This window comes from Salarias fasciatus, chromosome 19 (assembly GCF_902148845.1).
Source record: "Salarias fasciatus chromosome 19, fSalaFa1.1, whole genome shotgun sequence".
NCBI lineage: Eukaryota > Metazoa > Chordata > Actinopteri > Blenniiformes > Blenniidae > Salarias > Salarias fasciatus.
This window is the reverse complement of record NC_043763.1, coordinates 13,562,164-13,580,261: the sequence shown is the minus strand read 5'-3', so window position 1 is coordinate 13,580,261 and position 18,098 is coordinate 13,562,164. Positions and strand designations below refer to the sequence as shown.

Sequence of the window (18,098 nt, the reverse complement as noted above, 5' to 3'; positions counted from 1 at the left end):
GTACTTTACACAGAAAACAAGCCCCTGTATTTAGCATTAAGACGACAACATCTCAGATTGGCTGATGAGAGAGAAAAACCATGAATTTCACTTGAAGCACCTTTTAGCTGGGAGCAACAATATTAAAATGCTGGAATAAGTGCATTAGTCTTGCTGGCTTTCCAATATTTATATCCACGTCTATCAAGCAGACATTTTTAGCGGCCTTCTCCCAAAAAAAACCCCCAAAAAAACCAAATGAAAGTGATGCTTTCTTATAACAGAAGTTCTCCGGATTTCTGATATCTCACATAAAAAATGTAATATAACAAAAGAGAAAATGATGAATGTTGCAATTAAAAACATTACAAATCATTACACATTGTAGATGGATCTGCAAAAAGCAAATAACATTTTAAAGGATATTAGCAGTACCGCGCCGTCTTGTTTCAGTGTTTTGAGCCAAAAAAAAAAAAAAAAAAAAAATCAAGTACTTGCAGAAATTATTAGAACAGATAAAATTGGTGTTGAACAACAAGCTGAGCATCAATATCAAAGCTAAATCACTGAGGGCTCTGCTGGACTCGAGGAAAAAAATAAAAGGTGATAAACAGCTTTGAGGATCAGTCGGGACACGGTTTCAACAAATCCAGAACTGTCGCTATTGCTTAAAGAGATTTATTCCTGTGCGCAAGTGCCCCCATATATTTCTGCTGTAAATAGACAACCTTCCTGAAAAACACTGATCTGCTCCATCCAGACCTGCAGTCCAGTAATCCTCCGAGCCGGAGCGCAGGCCTGCCCTGAACCTATGAGCCCAGCGTGTTTCCAAGCGCCATTCTCTGCTTGAGGCTGTGCAGGAGGTGTTTGGGCAAACACTCCCAGCAGCCGGACAGACGCTCCCTGTGCTGCAGGATGGCGTCCATGCAGAAGCTGCAGAGAGGGAACGAGGCTCGCGTTAGCCTCATGGGAAAGACGGGAACAGAGACTTCTGGTGATTTTGCGGTTTCTGTACTCACCCTACTAATGATTTGGGCTGAACATTGAAAACCAGGAGCTCATTGCTGTGAGCCTATAATGTGAAGCAAAGTAAAAACAAACTGGTTAAAGGAGTAAAAATTCATTTATTGCATGCTGGACAAGGTGATGATTTGCAACTTACGGCTCTCAGTTGAGACAGCAGGTTGTTGGCACATCCTCCGAACACAAACACCTCTCCGTCAGGACCAGAACACGCTGTGTGCCACAGCCTAACACACAGTCCACTGTGTTAAAAACAGTAAACTATGAACACAGAAACTTTCATCAAGAGATCAGGTATGTACCTGGGGCTCCCTGTGTGGCTGTGTTTGAAGGGCTTCCACTCATTTTTGCTCACGCAGTACAGCCAGGCGTCACCTGAAAGGCCAAGTGAGGGCATCTCTGAGGTCGGGCTCTATTTTCAGGAAGCTAAGAGTCATGGCTGCTCGGGGTTAAGTATAAGACTCACTCAGTGTCTGTCTCTCTGTAGTGAAGCCTCCAAATAGGAAGATGTGATCTGATGATACAGGAGTGAAGGAGTGCCAAGACCGGCCCACTGGGCCCTGCTGGGGAACGATCCTGGAGCAAGGCGGGGAAAAGGCAACTTCAGATGTAAAATCAGATGGTAAATTGATATGATGGTGCAAACTGTTCTCATTTACTCTTTAACAAATAGGTCTGAAAGCTTTCATTGTACAGAAAAATACTAGTGACACTCACAATTCATGCCACTCCCATGTGTCCAAGTCAATGTAGTACAGGTCATTCAGCCGGTAGTTCTGTGAGACAAAGAAACGAGGAATAAAAGGCATAAGCTCTTCTACTGTTAAAATTACTTAAATACATCATGAACAGTGTCACAATTACCACATAACCAAAAGAACTAGAACAGGTGATGGTGCTAAATCCCACGACCCCAAAGTCCTCCACACCTACTTTGTATCGTCCGCCAAACACGTAGCCTCTGTTGCCAACTGTGGCACAAGCATGAGCTGCTCTGGGCGACGGGGATTCTCCCTGCATCAAATAAAAAAAAAGAATTCACAACTTAAAAATGTTCTTCAGTGCAGTTTAAGCATTCCAATAAAAGCTTGATTATGTCTGGAAAACAGAGGCAGGCTACTGACGGAGCGACTGAGACACAGAAGGATTGTTATTTGCTGCTCAGCGGTGTGACTGCAGCGTGTGCTTGTTTACCGTGGTGATGGGCTGGCTCCATGTGGATGTCTCTAGGTCTAGGATGTGAATGTGGTTGTTCCAACCTCGGCCGGGGCTGTCCCACTGCAACAAGATCAAAACAGCATGAGCTTTCCCCTCAACTGTAGTCATTAGTCACTGTACTCCCCCCCCCCCCCCCCCCCCGCAAAAAAAAAAAAATGGAAGAAAGTTAAACAGACCACAAATGAAGATGATTCGTCGTATTCAAAGTTCCCCCGATGAGACCCCTGTGCAGCATAGCCATAGCCTCCAAAGAATATTAATCTGAGGACACATAGTATCAGACAAGCTCACTCAAAATTCTCCATAAAAACACACATTTGTCTGTGAGAATTGCACTGTAAATAATGGAAGACTGTCAATGATAACCCAATTAGCCAATAAATCAAGTGGAGAAAGCTTATTTACTAATTAAGGACAGCCTGCTCAAGTCCTTAGGCACACTGAGGACAAGGGTTTGTATGTTTCAAGGCAATTATCTATTTAGGAAGTCACTACTTAGCGTCAAAATCCAGTAAAACAAACACTCATCCACTCACCTATTCTTGTGAACCCAGCACCCGAGCTTGTCCTTACATGTTGGAGGAATCCCTTTAAGATCCCTCATTTCCTCCCAAACAAGGCTGGGAGCTCTCAGAGGCAGGCGGTAGATCTATTCACAACAGCATGCGTGGCGTAAGCATGGCGAGGTCAATTAGAAGTTTCATAAGACAGAAACAACACTGCTTAGCGAATGAGCCGTACCCTGTTTGTGTTTCCTCTGGCGTGATGACCTCCGAAAAGATAGAGAACGCCATCAACGCACACCCCGCAGCTGCCCGACATCGACGTGTGCAGGTTTCCTATGGCTACATGCTTTGTCCTGCCAAGAGAAATAATAATTTGTATCTTCCTTGCATATGAGTGACGAGACAATCGATGGCTGATCTTATGACGGTGTATTGGTTCTTACCACACTCCTGACTCCATGTTGTATGTCCAGACCTCATTCCTTGGCAGATACAAGTCAAAGAATCCATGGGTTTGAGCATTCTTACAAAGAAAGAAAAGGTAGAAATCAGACATCTATGAATGGAGAATTGCACAAATGTTGCATAGATAGAGATGAAGGCATACCTTGTATCCACCCCACACATACATGATGTTTCGATCCACCACTGCTATGTGTCCGCTGCGCTCAGCCGGAGAGTCCAACTCATATGATTCAGACGATTCAGTGTCCAGTGGCTGCTCATCTTCCACTTCCTCCTCGTCTTCCTCCTCTTCTTCTTCTTCCTCGTCCATCTCGTTATTCACCATCCAGACAAACAGTCTGTCTTCTTCATCTCTGTCCGAGTCGTTGTCGTCCTCTCTGGCCGGCAGATCTCCCACTTCTTCCTCCATCTCTGCCATTCTCTCCGCCATGTCGCTGACTCCTGTCTACTATCAGGACGGAGAAGTGAGACCGGGTGAAATCATACAAGTGACAACTGAGAGGATTACTCAATTAACTCATTAGGGTCCCCAATAGCCTAAAAATAGTCCAGCAGAAAGTGACCCACATCGCAAACACCGGACGTCAGGATTTCGTTTTCACCTACTTATGAGAAAATAGGACAAAACAACAACGACGACAGGTGTTCGATCTGTGTGAGGTACACAATTTTAGCAAATACCTACTTACATCGAGCTTTTTAGCTAACCTTTAACTAAAATTTAGCCACTACACAGCGGTATCCCACGCAACGCCTGGTAGCACGAATACTCTTGACCTAGTTTGCTAGATTAACTATTTAGGTTACACTGTCTGGTGATAGCTGTTAGCATAGTTTCAACACCAGGAAGCATGTAAACCAAACACGGAGATTAATCAATATGTCAGATTATAAAATATTACTTTCGATTTTATCAAAGCTAGCGGGCGTACAGTAGCCTATCCTCTGTTGTTAGCAACACAACGTTAGGAGACTAAAAAAGACAAATATTCTACAATATATGGCGCAATGCCGCGCTACAGTAACATATCCAGCTTTGATATTGAGCCAAGCCATGTTTTACCATGTTGTATAAATATATGCATGCATTTCATCGTTTTACCTCCACAAATGTTTGTTTATCTTGCAAATTTCAAGCCTTGTCTGCCATGTAGGTGAGGGCATCACAAGCATTCTGGGGGCATGACAGGAAGTCGTGGACTTATCTGCTCCGCCATCTTTGTAAGGTCAAGTAATGAATACAAATAAATAGAACAATATTGAAGCAATATTAGAAAAACTAATCCCCTTAAAGAAATATCCACCGAGTTACGTGTGAAAGCATTTGAAGAAATTTATGTATTTCTGAATTTCACGGGTGTTTTAAACTATTGAATTTTGTGTTTTGTCCAACTTTTTCTTGTGCGAGGACATATTATATTATTCCACTCCGGTTAAGTATAAATACTGGAAAATATTTTTTTTACCCTAAAGAACAGACTTTTTTCATCTTTTTACAAAAGTGTTCCAAATTAAAAATTAATGGATTGTCAAGATAAGACAGAAAAAACCACACACTCGAAAAAACGGTGTTGAGCCTCATCTATGCGTCACGTGATTTAAGCGGAGCCGGAAGTCTCGCAGAAGGAACCCTCTTGGTTTGAAAGTCACTCTGTCTGAGGTTTCTCCTGACTTGCTGCTCGTCCTCACTCCCGGTAAAGTACACACACCTTTGAACGATTGTTCCTGAAAGCCTTTCACATTCTTGTCTTGTGGATCATTACGTTGAAACATCCTCTTTCTTCGCCACTGTGACCCTTGGCGCCAGGTTTTGAGAGTTGGTTGCAGAGATGCAGGTGAAGAGAGTCGTTCTCAACTCACGGCCAGGTAAACACTACACCGAGCTTCTTTTCCTTTTTTGGGGGGTGGGGTGGGGGGTGGGGGGGTGGGGGGGGGGGGGGGTGGGGGGGGGGGTGGGGTGGGGGGCAGTGTTCATTAGTCAAAAATACCGACTGTCACCCGTCATTTACTGCAACATTGCTGCACAATGACAGCTGATTATAACGCAAGTGTGTCATTTCGCATGCAGGTAATAACGGGGTGCCAGATCCTGAAAACTTCCGCCTGGAAGAGGTGACTGTCTCCCCTGACCTGGAGGATGGAGAGGTCCTTGTTCGGACCATTTACCTTTCAGTGGATCCTTATATGGTACTGATACTGTCACAGTGATCAGTATTGCTGACTAATGGATTTTCCATCCATCTTCTGTATGTTGGACATGTCATTGATCCATCACAGGGCAAAAACAGACCGACAGTTCCTCACATTCACTATGTTGCACAGAAACCTGAGCTTGAAATTACTTTATGTATTTTCCTTTTTTTTTTTTTTTTTTTGATTAGAGATGCCGAATGAACGAGGACACCGGTGCAGAGTATCTGACCCCATGGCAGCTGTCGGAGTGTGTGGACGGCGGGGGAGTCGGCGTGGTCCAGTCCAGCCGCTGCAGCACGTGTGTGGAAGGAGATGTGGTCACATCCTTCAACTGGCCTTGGCAGACGCAGGCTGTTTTGAAAGGAAGTGGTTTACAGAAGGTTTGTCAGTGTTTGGATATGAAAAGTAGGCAGATTTGTATTTTATCATAAGAACAGCAGTGTGTTGTGTGTTTCCCTTGACTATAGGACTCTTCTACGTCGCTCACTGCTCGTCTTTTGCAGGTGGATCCGCAGCTGGTTGACGGTCAGCTGTCGTATTTCTTGGGTGCAGTTGGCATAACGGGCCTCACCGCCCTGCTTGGCATCAGAGAGAAGGGTCACGTGACCAAGGGGGCCAATCAGACGATGGTGGTAAGCGGCGCAGCCGGCGCCTGTGGCTCCATAGCCGGACAGGTAACTGTTCCCAGCTCCAGATGTCGTTTCAGTCACGAGAACAGATGAAGGAGATGAGACAAGATGTATTTTACAAACCATACCCATGTGGCGTTTCAAACAGTTTTCTTTCTCCTAGATTGGCCGGTTGGATGGGTGTGTGAGGGTGGTTGGAATCTGTGGGTCTGAGGAGAAGTGTAACGCTTTAGTCAAAGAGCTGGGCTTCTCTGCAGCCATCAACTATCGACAGGACGACATCCCAGCCCGGCTGAAGGAGACCTGTCCCGATGGCATCGACGTTTACTTTGACAATGTGGGAGGCGACATTAGTGACACCGTCATAGCACAGGTACTGCTTTTTTATTTTTATTCCGGGATATCTGTCAGAGGAGCTCATCAACCTCCACCTTTCCTCCTCATCTCTAGATGAACAACAATAGCCATGTGATCCTCTGTGGGCAAATCTCGCAGTACAATAAGGACGTGCCGTATCCCCCACCGCTGAGCGAGGAGACGCAGGAAAACCTGCGCAGGAAGAACATCACCCGGGAGCGATTCATGGTGCTCAGCTATATGAGCAAAGCCGACGCCGCCCTCTACGAGCTCAGCCAGTGGGTCAGATCAAAAAAAATCAAGGTAACCAAGGGAATGGTATTTTGGAGAGCTTCTTTTATTTTTGCATTGTTTACATGTAGTTTTGCTTCAACTCTGCAGGTCCTGGAAACTGTGGTGAACGGTATAGAAAACATGGGAGGTATGAAAGTGTTTTGTTTTTTCTTTTTTAAGTTTTTTCTTTTATGTGGCTGGAGTACAAACCTGTTTTTCATTTCCTTGCAGTTGCATTTTGCTCTATGATGAAAGGGGGAAACACCGGCAAGCAAATCATAAAGATATCGTGATGGAGACAGAAGAGACTGTGCCGTTACCACAAAGCCTTCTGAAAGTTCATCAATGATTAATACTCAAGAATGAAGCACTTTGAACTCATTAGCTCATGTTGTTTGATCCCAATAACTTATGACTGAAAAACATTTGAAAGGTGCTTTGTTGTAAGGTGGCTTTTAAATAATGAATCTGCCTCGAAGTTTAACAGTAACACATTAAAGTAATTGTAAAGTATAGTACTGCATCAGGCCTCATGGCATTATCCTGAATGAATTTCTTTGTTTATGACTGAGTATAAAATTATACATATTTTGTATTTGAGTCCCAAATTAAAAAAACAAAAAAAACAAACTTTCTGCCTGGTTTTTTTGCAACTAATGGCTTCAACCCACACACTCACAGGCAACATAGACACCAATTCTCCTATCCCATAACATCCTGTGTTAACTCATCACTCAAAAACTTGATAGTCCTCTCTGGTTCAAATTATACCGTCGACAAATAGCTCAACGTGCAAGTCTTTTGACTGTGGAAAGAAATGTAAGAACCTACTGAAAACGCACAGACACACAGGGAGAACATGCAAACTCCACACAGGACAACTGCTGTTAAATGTAATGACAAATGACATAAGGTTTTCTCAGTTCATTGGTTAATCATTTGCTAGCTGTTTACAGCTGCACCTCAGAAGAAACTGGATATCATTAAAAAGTTCATCTGTATGTTCAGATTAACTCCCTACAGTGGAGCAGATCAATAAGAAAAATTATTTGATCAATCAGCGAAGCTTTAGCTTTGTTTTTGGAAGACTAATGTACTGTGAAATTTGACACACAAACTTGTTTTGGTCTTACTGCGGAATTTATATAGTCAGAAATATGATGCCGAATAATAATAAAGACGGGGAAAATCCAATCTTATGAGTTATTTTCATGACTTAAAAGAAACACTGAATTACTTAACTTCAAATTGAATAATTATCCAAAAATTTATATATATATATTGTTCTTGTACATCATTCCGACTGAGATGCAGTGAAGACCAACAGACAGAATCAGTCACTGTAATTAACATTTTTATTCCACAGCACTAGAAACCATTATTAAAATAAAATAGTGGTTGGCTCTGATTTCAGTTTTCAGAAGAAAATATGTGGCAGGTGTAACATCACCATCCTCATGTACTCATTGGTGTGTTTGAACATAGGAGGAGATGCAGGAATCAGTCACACACACGTCAGTGCATCGCTGGGTGTTTGTCTTTCTGCTGGATGCGCGTCAGCTTTTTGTTCTTGTTTGTGAACAATCTTCATCAAGTGTGTCGTACAGAGCAATAACATCCAGATTTATAGTTAACCAGAACCAATTAGTGCCATTGAACTGTCAAACCTGCCTTGGGAGACAGTGTTTGGGTGCTCTTGTGTGTAAACTGAAAGAAAAATATATAAAATAAAACCGTTTCATGCATAATTTGAGGTGGAAGTGAAATCCAGCACAGTCATCTCTCATTGCTATACAAATTCAGTGGTACTGCCTCCTTGTGGACAGATCAGAGATTATGAGAGGTGCTGAGCCTTGTTGAAGACGTCTCTGCCAAAACAAAAGTCCATAAATTTTAAATATGTGGAATTATACACTTGGTCGTGCGTCTGTACAAATGAAGACTTATCTCTGCAGTGAGTAGGGAGAAAAAAAAGAAAAGTTATTAAACCACTGCTGGCAAGAGTGCGCATAATTTAATTTTCTCGGTGTCCTGCAGCTGTTCTAATATTAAACTACTTGTCTTATTGCAGCTCGGGGCAATTATTCTGCACTCATGCTGGGAGTGGGCGACAGAAATACCGGGATCTGACTCGGGATGGAAAATTCCTCCTGCTCAGAGGCTTGATCACCTCCGCTGTGTTTGTGTCCCGTTTTACTTCAGCTCTCGTGGAATCCAGGCTACTGCTCCCGCCGAGTAGCAAGGACCGAGTTACAGTGCCAAAAAAAGATAGAATTTACTTCTTTCACAGCGTCACAGGAAAAAAAAAAAAAAAAATCTGAATCAAACATACAAAACATGGCAGCAACACACAGATCTGGTGAACTGACTTCCTACACAGGGAAATGCTCTAATAATACAGGAGGGTCAAACTCATTTCAGGCTTTATCCAGCCTCATCTGATCTCAATAATTAAAAGTAAAGACAACAACTTGATCGAGAACTACAATTTTTTTTTCATTTCATAGAAAGTGCGAGCACGTTCCTGCACAAACCTGAAATTTTCACTGTTCAAAGTGCATGATTTCATCTTTACAGTATTGAACTGATACTATTGAATAATCACTGTTTGCATCTTGAAATCATAAGTTTCCTTCACTGAAAAAACAAAAAACAAAAAAACAAACGGTAATCTCATTCATTCATTTGTCTGGGGGTCGGACTGAAGCGTGTGTTTGACAGCCCTGCTAACCACACTCACCTCAAGAGGTGAAAAATATCTATTTGCTGTGCAGAATTATAACATAAGGAGGAAATATAAATCACACAATACAATCAGAATGAATATATATATATATATATGTATATAAAAAAAGAAAAACGCATAGTACTGGCTCATCTCATTTCACCACAGCGATAACACATTCAGTTTGGTTTGGTTTCTTTTTTTGTTTTTCTTTCTTTTTTTTTTTTTTAGCCACTATGCATCTGGACTGGGTTTTAGTTCACTGAGCTACTATGGAGTATAAAAACATTGTCCTGAATTCCTAGTGGTATCAGCCTATTGTTCAAGTGCTCACATTCCTGAGAAACAAACAGCTGCGTTCTGTCGTGGTGTTTTGGAGGGGCGTGGGGAAGTCGAGCCAGCTTCTTTTGTGTTTCGTCGGGATTGAGGGATTTTGATATGAATACTCCAATGTGATTATCGAGTGGCAGTCGATTGCAAAGTGGAATCAGTTTGATTTAAAGACACTTTCAGTTGATCGCCTCGCCACAGCTGCTGCGTCTCGGGAAGCCGGGAAAAGCTTACAGCATATAAAATAGTGGCGTAGCCCCGCCTTTCCTTATCAGTGATTCTTGTATATGTGTGTGTGTGTGTGTGTGTGGAAGGTAAACAACATGAGTGAGTTTGGCACTTCCAGCCTTCATCAGTGAATGAAAATGCTTTTTTTTTTTTTTTTTTTTTTCCAGAGGGAAGAATAAAAAGGTGGGATCTTCCTTATTCATCCTTTGGCAGTGGTGAAGTGCAGTTCGGCCAAGGCAACACTTTCAGAAAGTGCTAAATCTCAAGTGAATGAGTCAGCTCTAACCGCAGCAGGATCGAGCTCGCGCGCAATATGCTGCCGGCGGCAGCGTGCGCTGGAGCCGTCGTCCTCGCCGAGCTCAGATCGGCTGCTTTGCCCTTCGTGTATCCGAGGTGATCTTGTTTTCTTTACACTGTACACATTGCTATGAGAGGTGCTCGCCGGTGCTTTACAACAACATGCATAATCAAGGAAACGATACTACCATGAAACGGGAGAGTGGAGGATGCGCGGTGGAGTGGGTGTGGCTGCTGAGCGGAGAGAAAGGAGGCCTTCGGGGTGGAGCGAGACAGCAAAATATATCTGTGAGTCAGGGAGGGGGGGGGGAATCAAGGTGGTTACAGTGCAATTACTGTCAAGAGGAAGCCGCGCTCTTGCTGTGGTCACGGAGGAAGGGGGCGGGGCCAGTCCAGGCGCGATGGACCAATAGGAGGCTGAGGCCCAGCGCCCACGTGCGGACAGGAGACAGGAAGAAGGCCATGGGGCCGTAGGTCTGCAGGAGGAAGTAGCAGGAGTGCGCCTGCCAGGTGAGCAGCAGCAGCATGAAAAGGTGGATGGCCAGAGTCCGCCAGCGGCAGCCCGGCCGCCGGAAGTGGGATCGGAAGGTGTTGCCGTGGCAACGCTGGTGGAGGCTCCAGCAGAGGTAAAAGGTGAGGGGCATGTTGAAGAAGAGCATCTGGCAGAGAGGAAATCAGCCATCAGTGCACGTTTCAGGCTTTAACTCAGCTGTTTGTTTCACTGATATAGAAGTTTTCTTACTTGAACGACTCCCACCACGTAAGTGAGGCTGCCCTCCAGGAAATGTCCATCGATGAATACCCCGAAGGCGAAGCAGGCGCCGCTGTGGCCGTCGATCATCTCTCCTATGAACCACGGGCCTGCGGGGAAACGTTAAACACCAATTAGAGTTTATGCAGAGTTTGTCTCAGAGCTTCACAGAAGATCGAACAAGTGAAAACTGCATCAACTGAAGCCGTTGGCTCACCTAAGGCTGTACACAGGTTGAACAGCAGCAGAGAGTAGTAGAAGGAATCCATCTTACTGACCAGATGGAGCGACGTGCACACCTGAGAGACCAATCCTGAAGAGAAATGGAAATATGTGTAAATACAAATATAATGCAGATAAATAATCCTAAATGTAAATACCCTCTTGTTTACAGAAGGATGATTCTTGATCTCCGACAGCTAACCTCTGCCTGCAGGGACGCTGATGAGCCTGAAGGCCAGCAGCACCCCGACGTTCAGCAGCATCACCAGTATGAAGGCCACCCGTCCCAGGATGTAGTGGTCCGTGAGGAGGATGAAGGACTGCCCGAAGCCGAAGCTGGGAGTCACGTTGTCCTCCAGGGTGAAGTGCTGCTCCCGCACTGACGACCGGCCCGCCGAGTCCTATAGCGGCAGATTTAATGCTACAGATTCACTTCAAATATGCAGAACTACTTGTGCGTGAGCTTTCTTCGCTCAAGATATCATGCAGTCATTCATAATTCAGCTCCACAAAACAAATCTACCAAACTTCATCAAGACTCATGAAATATTTAAAAAGTCTGAGAACGAGTCGGACTGAAGGTGGAAGATGAATGAACGCCGCACCGACCTCCACTTTCACGCTGATCGTGTGCAGCCCGGTGAGGTAAAGAGACGGATCCCACGGCAGCACGTAGAGGGGGCCTCCGGCAGAGTGGCCTTTCCCCAGGGCTTCCCCGTCAACGCTGACGTGCACCGCGGTGATGGGGGCCTCTGAGAAGGCCAGGATCCTTCACGGAGGTAAGACCGTTTCAGTCACTTCACTCATAGTCAGACAATTCTTACATTTAAATATGTACAATCGTATTAAGTAAATGCCTGCTACAATTAACAAATCCAGATCTGTACTAAAAACAAGCTCTACCTTTGTGAGCATAATTGCATCTTATCTAATCACTGATGCAGTGGACTATATAACAACCTGGGTAAACAAGGCATCACACAAGCCACCAGCTGTAAAATGCTGCACACTGAGCCAGTGAAAATGATTTTGATTCAAAAGAGCAGTCATCACGAGAAACAAACACGCACCTGACGTGTGACGATTTCCGTATCCGCCCCAGCGGCTCCGCCCCCGGGTGCAGGTACTGCGCATCCTTGGGGTTTGTGATGACCACCGCGGGCCACTGCTCGAACTTCAGGTCAGAGAAGCTCAGCAGGTCGTGGTCAAAGGCCAGAACCCGGTACCTGGAAGGAGAGGCAAAGAGAAAGGATTCAGCGTAAAGCCAGAGAAACGGGGAATCGGGTGTAAATGCGCCGTCCTTGCTCACCTGCGGTTGTCCATCCAGTCACCCAGCTCCAGCTCCAGAGTGCCCTTCGGGTGTCGGCTGTGGAGGACGGGCATCAGGCCGCCCAGTGTGTGTAGGTGTCCACACAGATAGGCCACTGCAGATCTGGAAACAAAAAGCCCACATGTAGGGGGCAGATAATGTAAACAAAATACTTTGTGCACACCTACATATTTGCATGTACATTAAAAGGATGTGAAAATGATTAATCTTCACATCCAGTTTATGAAAGCCGGTTTTCTGTCTGTTACCTCATCATGTCTCGGACTCCTGGAGAAGGGGAGACCATGGTGGAGGTGGTGTAGTGGCCGAACCAGATCGACTGGTTGCTTTTCAAACTCTCAGCTCTGAACGTGTCCAGCAAGTCCATCTGAGTCTGTCACAGGCAGAGAACCAACAGTCATGCTTTCTGCCGTGTCAGACATGTGGCCCGCGAGCTTAAACTAATTCACAAGAGGGGTAAATTTGGCCAGGGGGAAGATTTTTTGCTATTCTTGATTTGTCCACTGGGGGTCGCTCTGTTTCAGGAAGAGGAGGCCATCGAGCAACGCTGAGAACTGGAAGTGAACAGCAGATGGCAGCGACGCTCCAAGCAGAGAGATGCAGCAGCAGCAAAAAACTAGCTACCTTCTAGCTGGTTAAAATCATCTTTAAAGCCACATTGTGAAGGTGAATTTATTGGAAAAAAATGTCCCGCTTTGTCAAGCGATAATTAAGATGATTCAAGTTGTTCATGATTTCTTTTAAACGCATTAAATTCAAACATTTATTTTGCACTGTAACTAATGAAGACCTTTGCAGTCACTGACGTGTGACAAATTATACACCTGCTGCTGCAAATGGGATGGAAAAAAAACCCTTACCTGGTTAAGAATCCCGAAAAAATTGTAAGGTCTCTTGGGTCCCGGGATCAGCGTGGCGTCCACACACACGAAGGAGTAGCTGCCGAAGGGCGTTTTGTGAACATAGTGGAAAGAGCCCACTTTTTGATTGGCGGAGTATTTCCTAGAGAAAATAACAAAAAGTCAACAAGAGCAACAACAAACTGAGATCATTTGGTCTGAAGCCAGCAGCCCTCGTTCTGATAGAGGCCTGAAATCATGTCTTGACTTTTAAACAGACAAATTAGCCACACGTAGGAGGCAGACGTTGTCTCGCAGAGGACGAACACAACATCAAAAGTATGAGAAAGATGAAAGACCAATCACCATTAGACACAGCAGCATCGCTGGAAACCACAATACGTGTCACGAGATGAGTCAGTCTGTTCATATAGGTCTACTCTTCTCCTCACACAGCTTGGATTATTGTCAAAAACAAGTCTGCAACTTCTCGTATTTCAGGGTCATCGATGTCACAACACACTGATGGACTTCTTGATGTTAAAGCTGGGGGACACTCATTGAAATCAGGTTTTTATCACTGTATAGTGATCATATCACACTGACCTGTAATAATTGTTGACGCTGTCCAATGACATTATGTTGAATGCATCTGTCACACAGAAAAAACAAGTCATTTAGGTCAAGGTGGGCCACAGAAAAAAAAAAAAAAATCTGTGAAATTAGTATTTAAAAATTCAAGACCGTCTCACATTACAGGAAGAACAAAATCTTATTGTTACAACAGATGGAACACATCAACAACTGAAATCGATAAAAGCACAACAGCCGAGCGAGAAACTGCAGATCCAATAACTAGCCGTTCCTTTCTTGACAGCTAGAATGTAAGAGGATCTGATTTCACATCCAGCAGTCTGCGATCTAATAACAGAGGAGGAAAAGCAGTGGGGAGGAGGAAGAGGAGGAGGAGGAGGAGGAGGAGGAGGGGAAGGATGCTAAACGGCACCACAGATTCTGTGTAAAATCTTAATAGTGCCCTCAGGATAATGGGATGTTTCAATCAATTATGAGAGAGAACATTAACGTAATCACCATGATTTCCTCGGATGTCAATCCACCTGGTCCGCTCCATCACACGTGACCGCTTTAGGATGTTATGGTAGGCCTGCCACTCCACCTCGTGCTGGAGGGAACCGACTTTACTTTCCGTTTTTGCATCAGTCAGATCCCCTGTGAGGGAACATGTGACACGTCAGAAGGAAGTTCCCCTTATTTTTCTTTAAGACTGCATACACTGTACACGAGCCACACCCAAATGTATTTATTACAATATAATAAGTGTGTGTCCACCCAGTTAGGAGTGGGATTGCTGTACCTGTTGCCAGCACTAGAGCTGGCTGAATCACTTCGATGGTGTCGGTGCAGAACTTCTCGAAATCTGGAATTCTTCTTGGGTCATGAAATCGACTAATGTGGATGTCAGAGACCTTGAATCACACGGGAGATGAAGGAAAAGCTGTTTTCATTCAGAGAATCAATGTGTTATGCTTCTTATCTCAGCAGAAATTCAAGAGGTCAAAGTCTGACGACAACTGGCCGTGCTGTTGAACCACCTTTTCACCTCACACTGGCCCACTTCTGTGTGTCACTGACCTCTTTCGGTCAATCACTCAGAGGGAGATCAGTGGGTGAAACCACTCAGATTATCAAGAAAACTATAGATGTACATTGTGTCCATGTCGGAGTGTGTGACAGCGGCTGGATTTTGACAGCGTCATTGCGCATTTGCGTAATTCAATTCAGGACTGAACAAACCAGCTGGTAAGAGAGCGAGAGAGAGAGAATACAAGCTCACCTGTATGAACCAGAATATATTGTTCAACTCGCCGCCGGGAAATGGTGGAGAAGTCCCCTCAGAGCCCTCTGCATCACGGGCAGTCAGGTGCTGGACGCTCCGTTTAGGGTGCCAAGCCGTATCATAGCTGTCCAGCACCCAGGAGGTGATGCACGCCAGGGCCAGTCCGAGGATAACCAGCGCGCCGAACAGCCTCAGCATCCTCCTGTAGTGGCGAGAAAGGGGGCTAGCTGCCGCCGTCTGTCCCGCACAGAAAAAAAGCTAGCTACCGGTGGAAACAGCTGAGGGCGCGGAGCACTAAACATTGACTACGGCTACAAATGGAGCATTCAGCTACATGGCTACGAGCTAAGACTCAGACCGTTTCTGTCGCTGCCATCGCGGCCGCAGGGAGTGCATTGAGGTGCGGGGTTCATTCACAGCTCGGTCCGATCAGCTGCCTTAAGAGGCTGAGGAGGCGGAGGCGGAGGAGGAGGAGGAGGAGGAGGCGGCGGCGGCGGCAGCGGCAGCGCGGAAGGTTAGCCAGCTGTTAGCCACCATCCGCTACCATCACAGATTGACCTGCTGGAAGTGGAAACGTCATCTTCACAGGAAGAGAGCGCGTGTGAATGACAGAGCTCCCACTCTGACGTGTTTTCTGAGCTCCGCAATCCTGCTGCACCTGCTGTTATCGCGAGACGGTACGGGAATACCGGAAACAATGCATTCAACACAATGGTCATAGATATGTATTAAGGCTAGATGTCTCACCCGCGCTACCGGCCGAACGTCTGCACTTGGCGGTCATCTTGCTGCAGGCACCTGGCTCATATCATTCATAACACTGTTCATCCACTTTAACAAATACAACTTAATCAGTTTTCTACCAATTTTAAAATGGTTTAGTTTATTTTAAACTTAGGAGATGTAGTTATGACAGTGTATACTTATCAATAATTCTAACCAAAGAGCTCTACTCACAAGCAAACACTAGTATTTAAGTTAAATCAAGATATAGGCTACGAAAAACCCAGATAGAGAAAAAAAAGAAGAGGGATTTTCTTAATGTATATATATTTAGAATATATGAGTATTACTAAGATAATAAAACAATGTGAATTATTAAACGTTTACTAAAAAAAATTAAGAATTCAAATAATTTTATTATATTCATAAAATGTATATTCTTAATTTATAGTGCATTTTTCTCGTGATGCTGTTCAATATCTTTGACATCTTACTTGGGCATAAACGTACTATTTATTACATTTGAAGCCCTTCGAGTTGATGTACATTTTATGAGGGACTGGAGCTTCAGTTGCGGCCATCTGGAGCTGCTGGAATGTGGCGGCACAGGTGTCATCCCACCGGTACGGCTGCCCGTTGTCCGTCAGGTGGCGGAGTGGGCTGCTGATCATAGCAAAGTCTTTGATGCCTGTAGTAGGACGCAAGTCCCAGGAAACTCTGCAGGTCGCTAACGTGAGGGCCAGTCTCTCACCATTGCCACCTTGTTTGGGTCTGTGGCCACCAAGTTCTCACTAAACACGTGACCCAGAAATTCGGTTTCTCTGGCCAGCAGGCTGCACTTAGCTGGGTTAAGTTTAAGCCCAGCCCTGCAGTTGGCAGTGAAGACCTCTGTCAGGTTGGTCATGGCCCCCCCTCGTACCTATCTGCTCATACCAGGTTGTCCAGGAAGATAATGCAGTGGCCTGAATCCTTGCAGGAATGCATGGAGAACTAACTCTTCCTGTGTTCCTTCGGAGAAGCTGGGGTATCCCTGCTGGGCATGCAGGTGAACATCAGTGGCGAAGGTGACCAGACCTTCTCCTTCCCGGCGCTGTCAGTTTTTCTCTCTCCGCTGTCAGTGCCAACCGCCGCCCAAACTGCCACTCAAGTGTCTTCGTCAGCGCACTCAGGTCCCGATCTTCCACCTGCCCCAGATCCAGGAGTACCTGCTGCGCTGGGCCCTCCAGGGCAAGGGCAAGATGTGTGGCGGTGTCCTGGTCTCCCCCGCCATTGTACACACCAGTGATGTGTACTGGTACAGCTTGAGTGGGTTTGTGCCATCATACTTCGGGCGCTTCACCGCCGCTCTTGGTGCAGCAGCCCAGAAACATGCCGGGTCCTGCACTGTCACCATCTAGATCCATTCACACTGCCTCTGGACAGTGAGCTCCATGATTGCTGAAGCTGTCTATGCTTCTAGTCAGCCTCCACTGATCGGCTGTCCAAACTGCTCTTTTTCTGCTGCGGGAAACTGCATCTTGAAAAAGATAACCGTGCTCTTCAGGAGATTTGGGAGATTCCATTGCGATCTCACATCTGACACCAATGTAACACTGCCAATGAGTGTGGTTACATGGTGTTTTTAGTTCGGAATTGACTTATTCTGAATTAAGTAATTCAGAATTATATTCATGAGATTTGTGTTTGCATGGGAAAAACGAAGGGTTAAATCATCTCTCAGGCTAGGGTCTGCAAAGCGTTCTGATTGGACAGGGGGCGGCTGTGAGGTATTGAGGTCTTCCGGAAGTAAACAGCGTTTTTCTCTTCTTTCTTTCTCAATAAATTTTGATGCAACAGCTTGGAAATGTCCGTGTTGTTAAGTGCCCGTTGATCCGCTTTTTTCATTATATCCAATTCTTCTGAAACTTCTGTTAAATAACTCAATTCTGAACAAAGTTTTCAGGTTTTTAGTTGGTCATTTTAGAGCAGAATTAGGCTTTATTTGGATTTATAGAGGAATAAAAGCCCCATGTAAATGCACGAAATGTGTACACAGGAGAGAAGAGTGTGATTGAAATGCACACATATGCCGTGTGTTTACATGGGACTTTTTGTTCCTCTATAAATACACAAGTTCCAAATTAAAAACTCCATGTAACCACACTCATTGACT

General features: G+C 45.0%; 3 protein-coding genes across 5 annotated transcripts; 1 reads left to right on the top strand and 2 right to left on the bottom strand.

Moving 5' to 3' along the window:
* Positions 1 to 120: 120 nt before the first annotated feature.
* klhdc2 (kelch domain containing 2) lies at positions 121 to 4,389 on the bottom strand. 2 transcript variants are annotated; one of them, XM_030116592.1, is made up of 14 exons: positions 4,294 to 4,389; positions 3,334 to 3,639; positions 3,170 to 3,249; positions 2,962 to 3,079; positions 2,757 to 2,869; positions 2,397 to 2,481; positions 2,197 to 2,280; positions 1,936 to 2,016; positions 1,720 to 1,778; positions 1,469 to 1,578; positions 1,305 to 1,377; positions 1,142 to 1,229; positions 999 to 1,051; positions 121 to 912 (listed from the first exon to the last, which is right to left on the bottom strand). In XM_030116592.1, exons 2-14 carry the CDS (start codon positions 3,619 to 3,621, stop codon positions 789 to 791), a joined length of 1,356 nt encoding a protein of 451 aa, XP_029972452.1. In that variant the 5' UTR covers positions 3,622 to 3,639; positions 4,294 to 4,389; the 3' UTR covers positions 121 to 788. The 2 variants fall into 2 exon arrangements, with proteins under 2 accessions (XP_029972452.1, XP_029972453.1); XM_030116593.1 differs by having other exon boundaries at positions 3,334 to 3,636; positions 4,294 to 4,383.
* Positions 4,390 to 4,454: 65 nt separating this feature from the next.
* Positions 4,455 to 7,285, top strand: ptgr2 (prostaglandin reductase 2). Of its 2 annotated transcripts, XM_030116594.1 has the most exons (9): positions 4,456 to 4,885; positions 4,999 to 5,057; positions 5,260 to 5,378; positions 5,573 to 5,764; positions 5,888 to 6,058; positions 6,177 to 6,386; positions 6,464 to 6,673; positions 6,752 to 6,791; positions 6,875 to 7,285. In XM_030116594.1, the coding sequence occupies exons 2-9, from the start codon at positions 5,021 to 5,023 to the stop codon at positions 6,934 to 6,936; spliced, it is 1,041 nt and encodes a 346-aa protein (XP_029972454.1). In that variant the 5' UTR covers positions 4,456 to 4,885; positions 4,999 to 5,020; the 3' UTR covers positions 6,937 to 7,285. The 2 variants fall into 2 exon arrangements, with proteins under 2 accessions (XP_029972455.1, XP_029972454.1); XM_030116595.1 differs by having other exon boundaries at positions 4,455 to 5,057.
* Positions 7,286 to 7,980: 695 nt separating this feature from the next.
* tmem62 (transmembrane protein 62) lies at positions 7,981 to 15,772 on the bottom strand. The gene is made up of 14 exons (XM_030117267.1): positions 15,582 to 15,772; positions 15,221 to 15,425; positions 14,741 to 14,852; positions 14,458 to 14,595; positions 13,972 to 14,017; positions 13,387 to 13,528; positions 12,775 to 12,899; positions 12,506 to 12,628; positions 12,267 to 12,422; positions 11,806 to 11,965; positions 11,399 to 11,597; positions 11,192 to 11,287; positions 10,966 to 11,084; positions 7,981 to 10,882 (listed from the first exon to the last, which is right to left on the bottom strand). Exons 1-14 carry the CDS (start codon positions 15,617 to 15,619, stop codon positions 10,562 to 10,564), a joined length of 1,980 nt encoding a protein of 659 aa, XP_029973127.1. The 5' UTR covers positions 15,620 to 15,772; the 3' UTR covers positions 7,981 to 10,561.
* Between the last annotated feature and the right edge of the window lie 2,326 nt (positions 15,773 to 18,098).

Coding starts and splice junctions, on each gene's coding strand:
- klhdc2 (XM_030116592.1), bottom strand. CDS start 3,621: ATGGCGGAGAGAATGGCAGAGATGGAGGAAGAAGTGGGAGATCTGCCG. Junction 3,250..3,333: donor ATGTGTGGGGTGGATACAAG/GTATGCCTTCAT, acceptor TTTCTTTGTAAG/AATGCTCAAACCCATGGATT. Junction 1,579..1,719: donor ACATGGGAGTGGCATGAATT/GTGAGTGTCACT, acceptor GCCTTGCTCCAG/GATCGTTCCCCAGCAGGGCC.
- ptgr2 (XM_030116595.1), top strand. CDS start 5,021: ATGCAGGTGAAGAGAGTCGTTCTCAACTCACGGCCAG. Junction 5,058..5,259: donor CGTTCTCAACTCACGGCCAG/GTAAACACTACA, acceptor TTTCGCATGCAG/GTAATAACGGGGTGCCAGAT. Junction 6,674..6,751: donor TCAGATCAAAAAAAATCAAG/GTAACCAAGGGA, acceptor TCAACTCTGCAG/GTCCTGGAAACTGTGGTGAA.
- tmem62 (XM_030117267.1), bottom strand. CDS start 15,619: ATGCACTCCCTGCGGCCGCGATGGCAGCGACAGAAACG. Junction 14,853..15,220: donor ATATATTCTGGTTCATACAG/GTGAGCTTGTAT, acceptor GTGTGATTCAAG/GTCTCTGACATCCACATTAG. Junction 11,288..11,398: donor CAGCGTCCCTGCAGGCAGAG/GTTAGCTGTCGG, acceptor ATTTCTCTTCAG/GATTGGTCTCTCAGGTGTGC.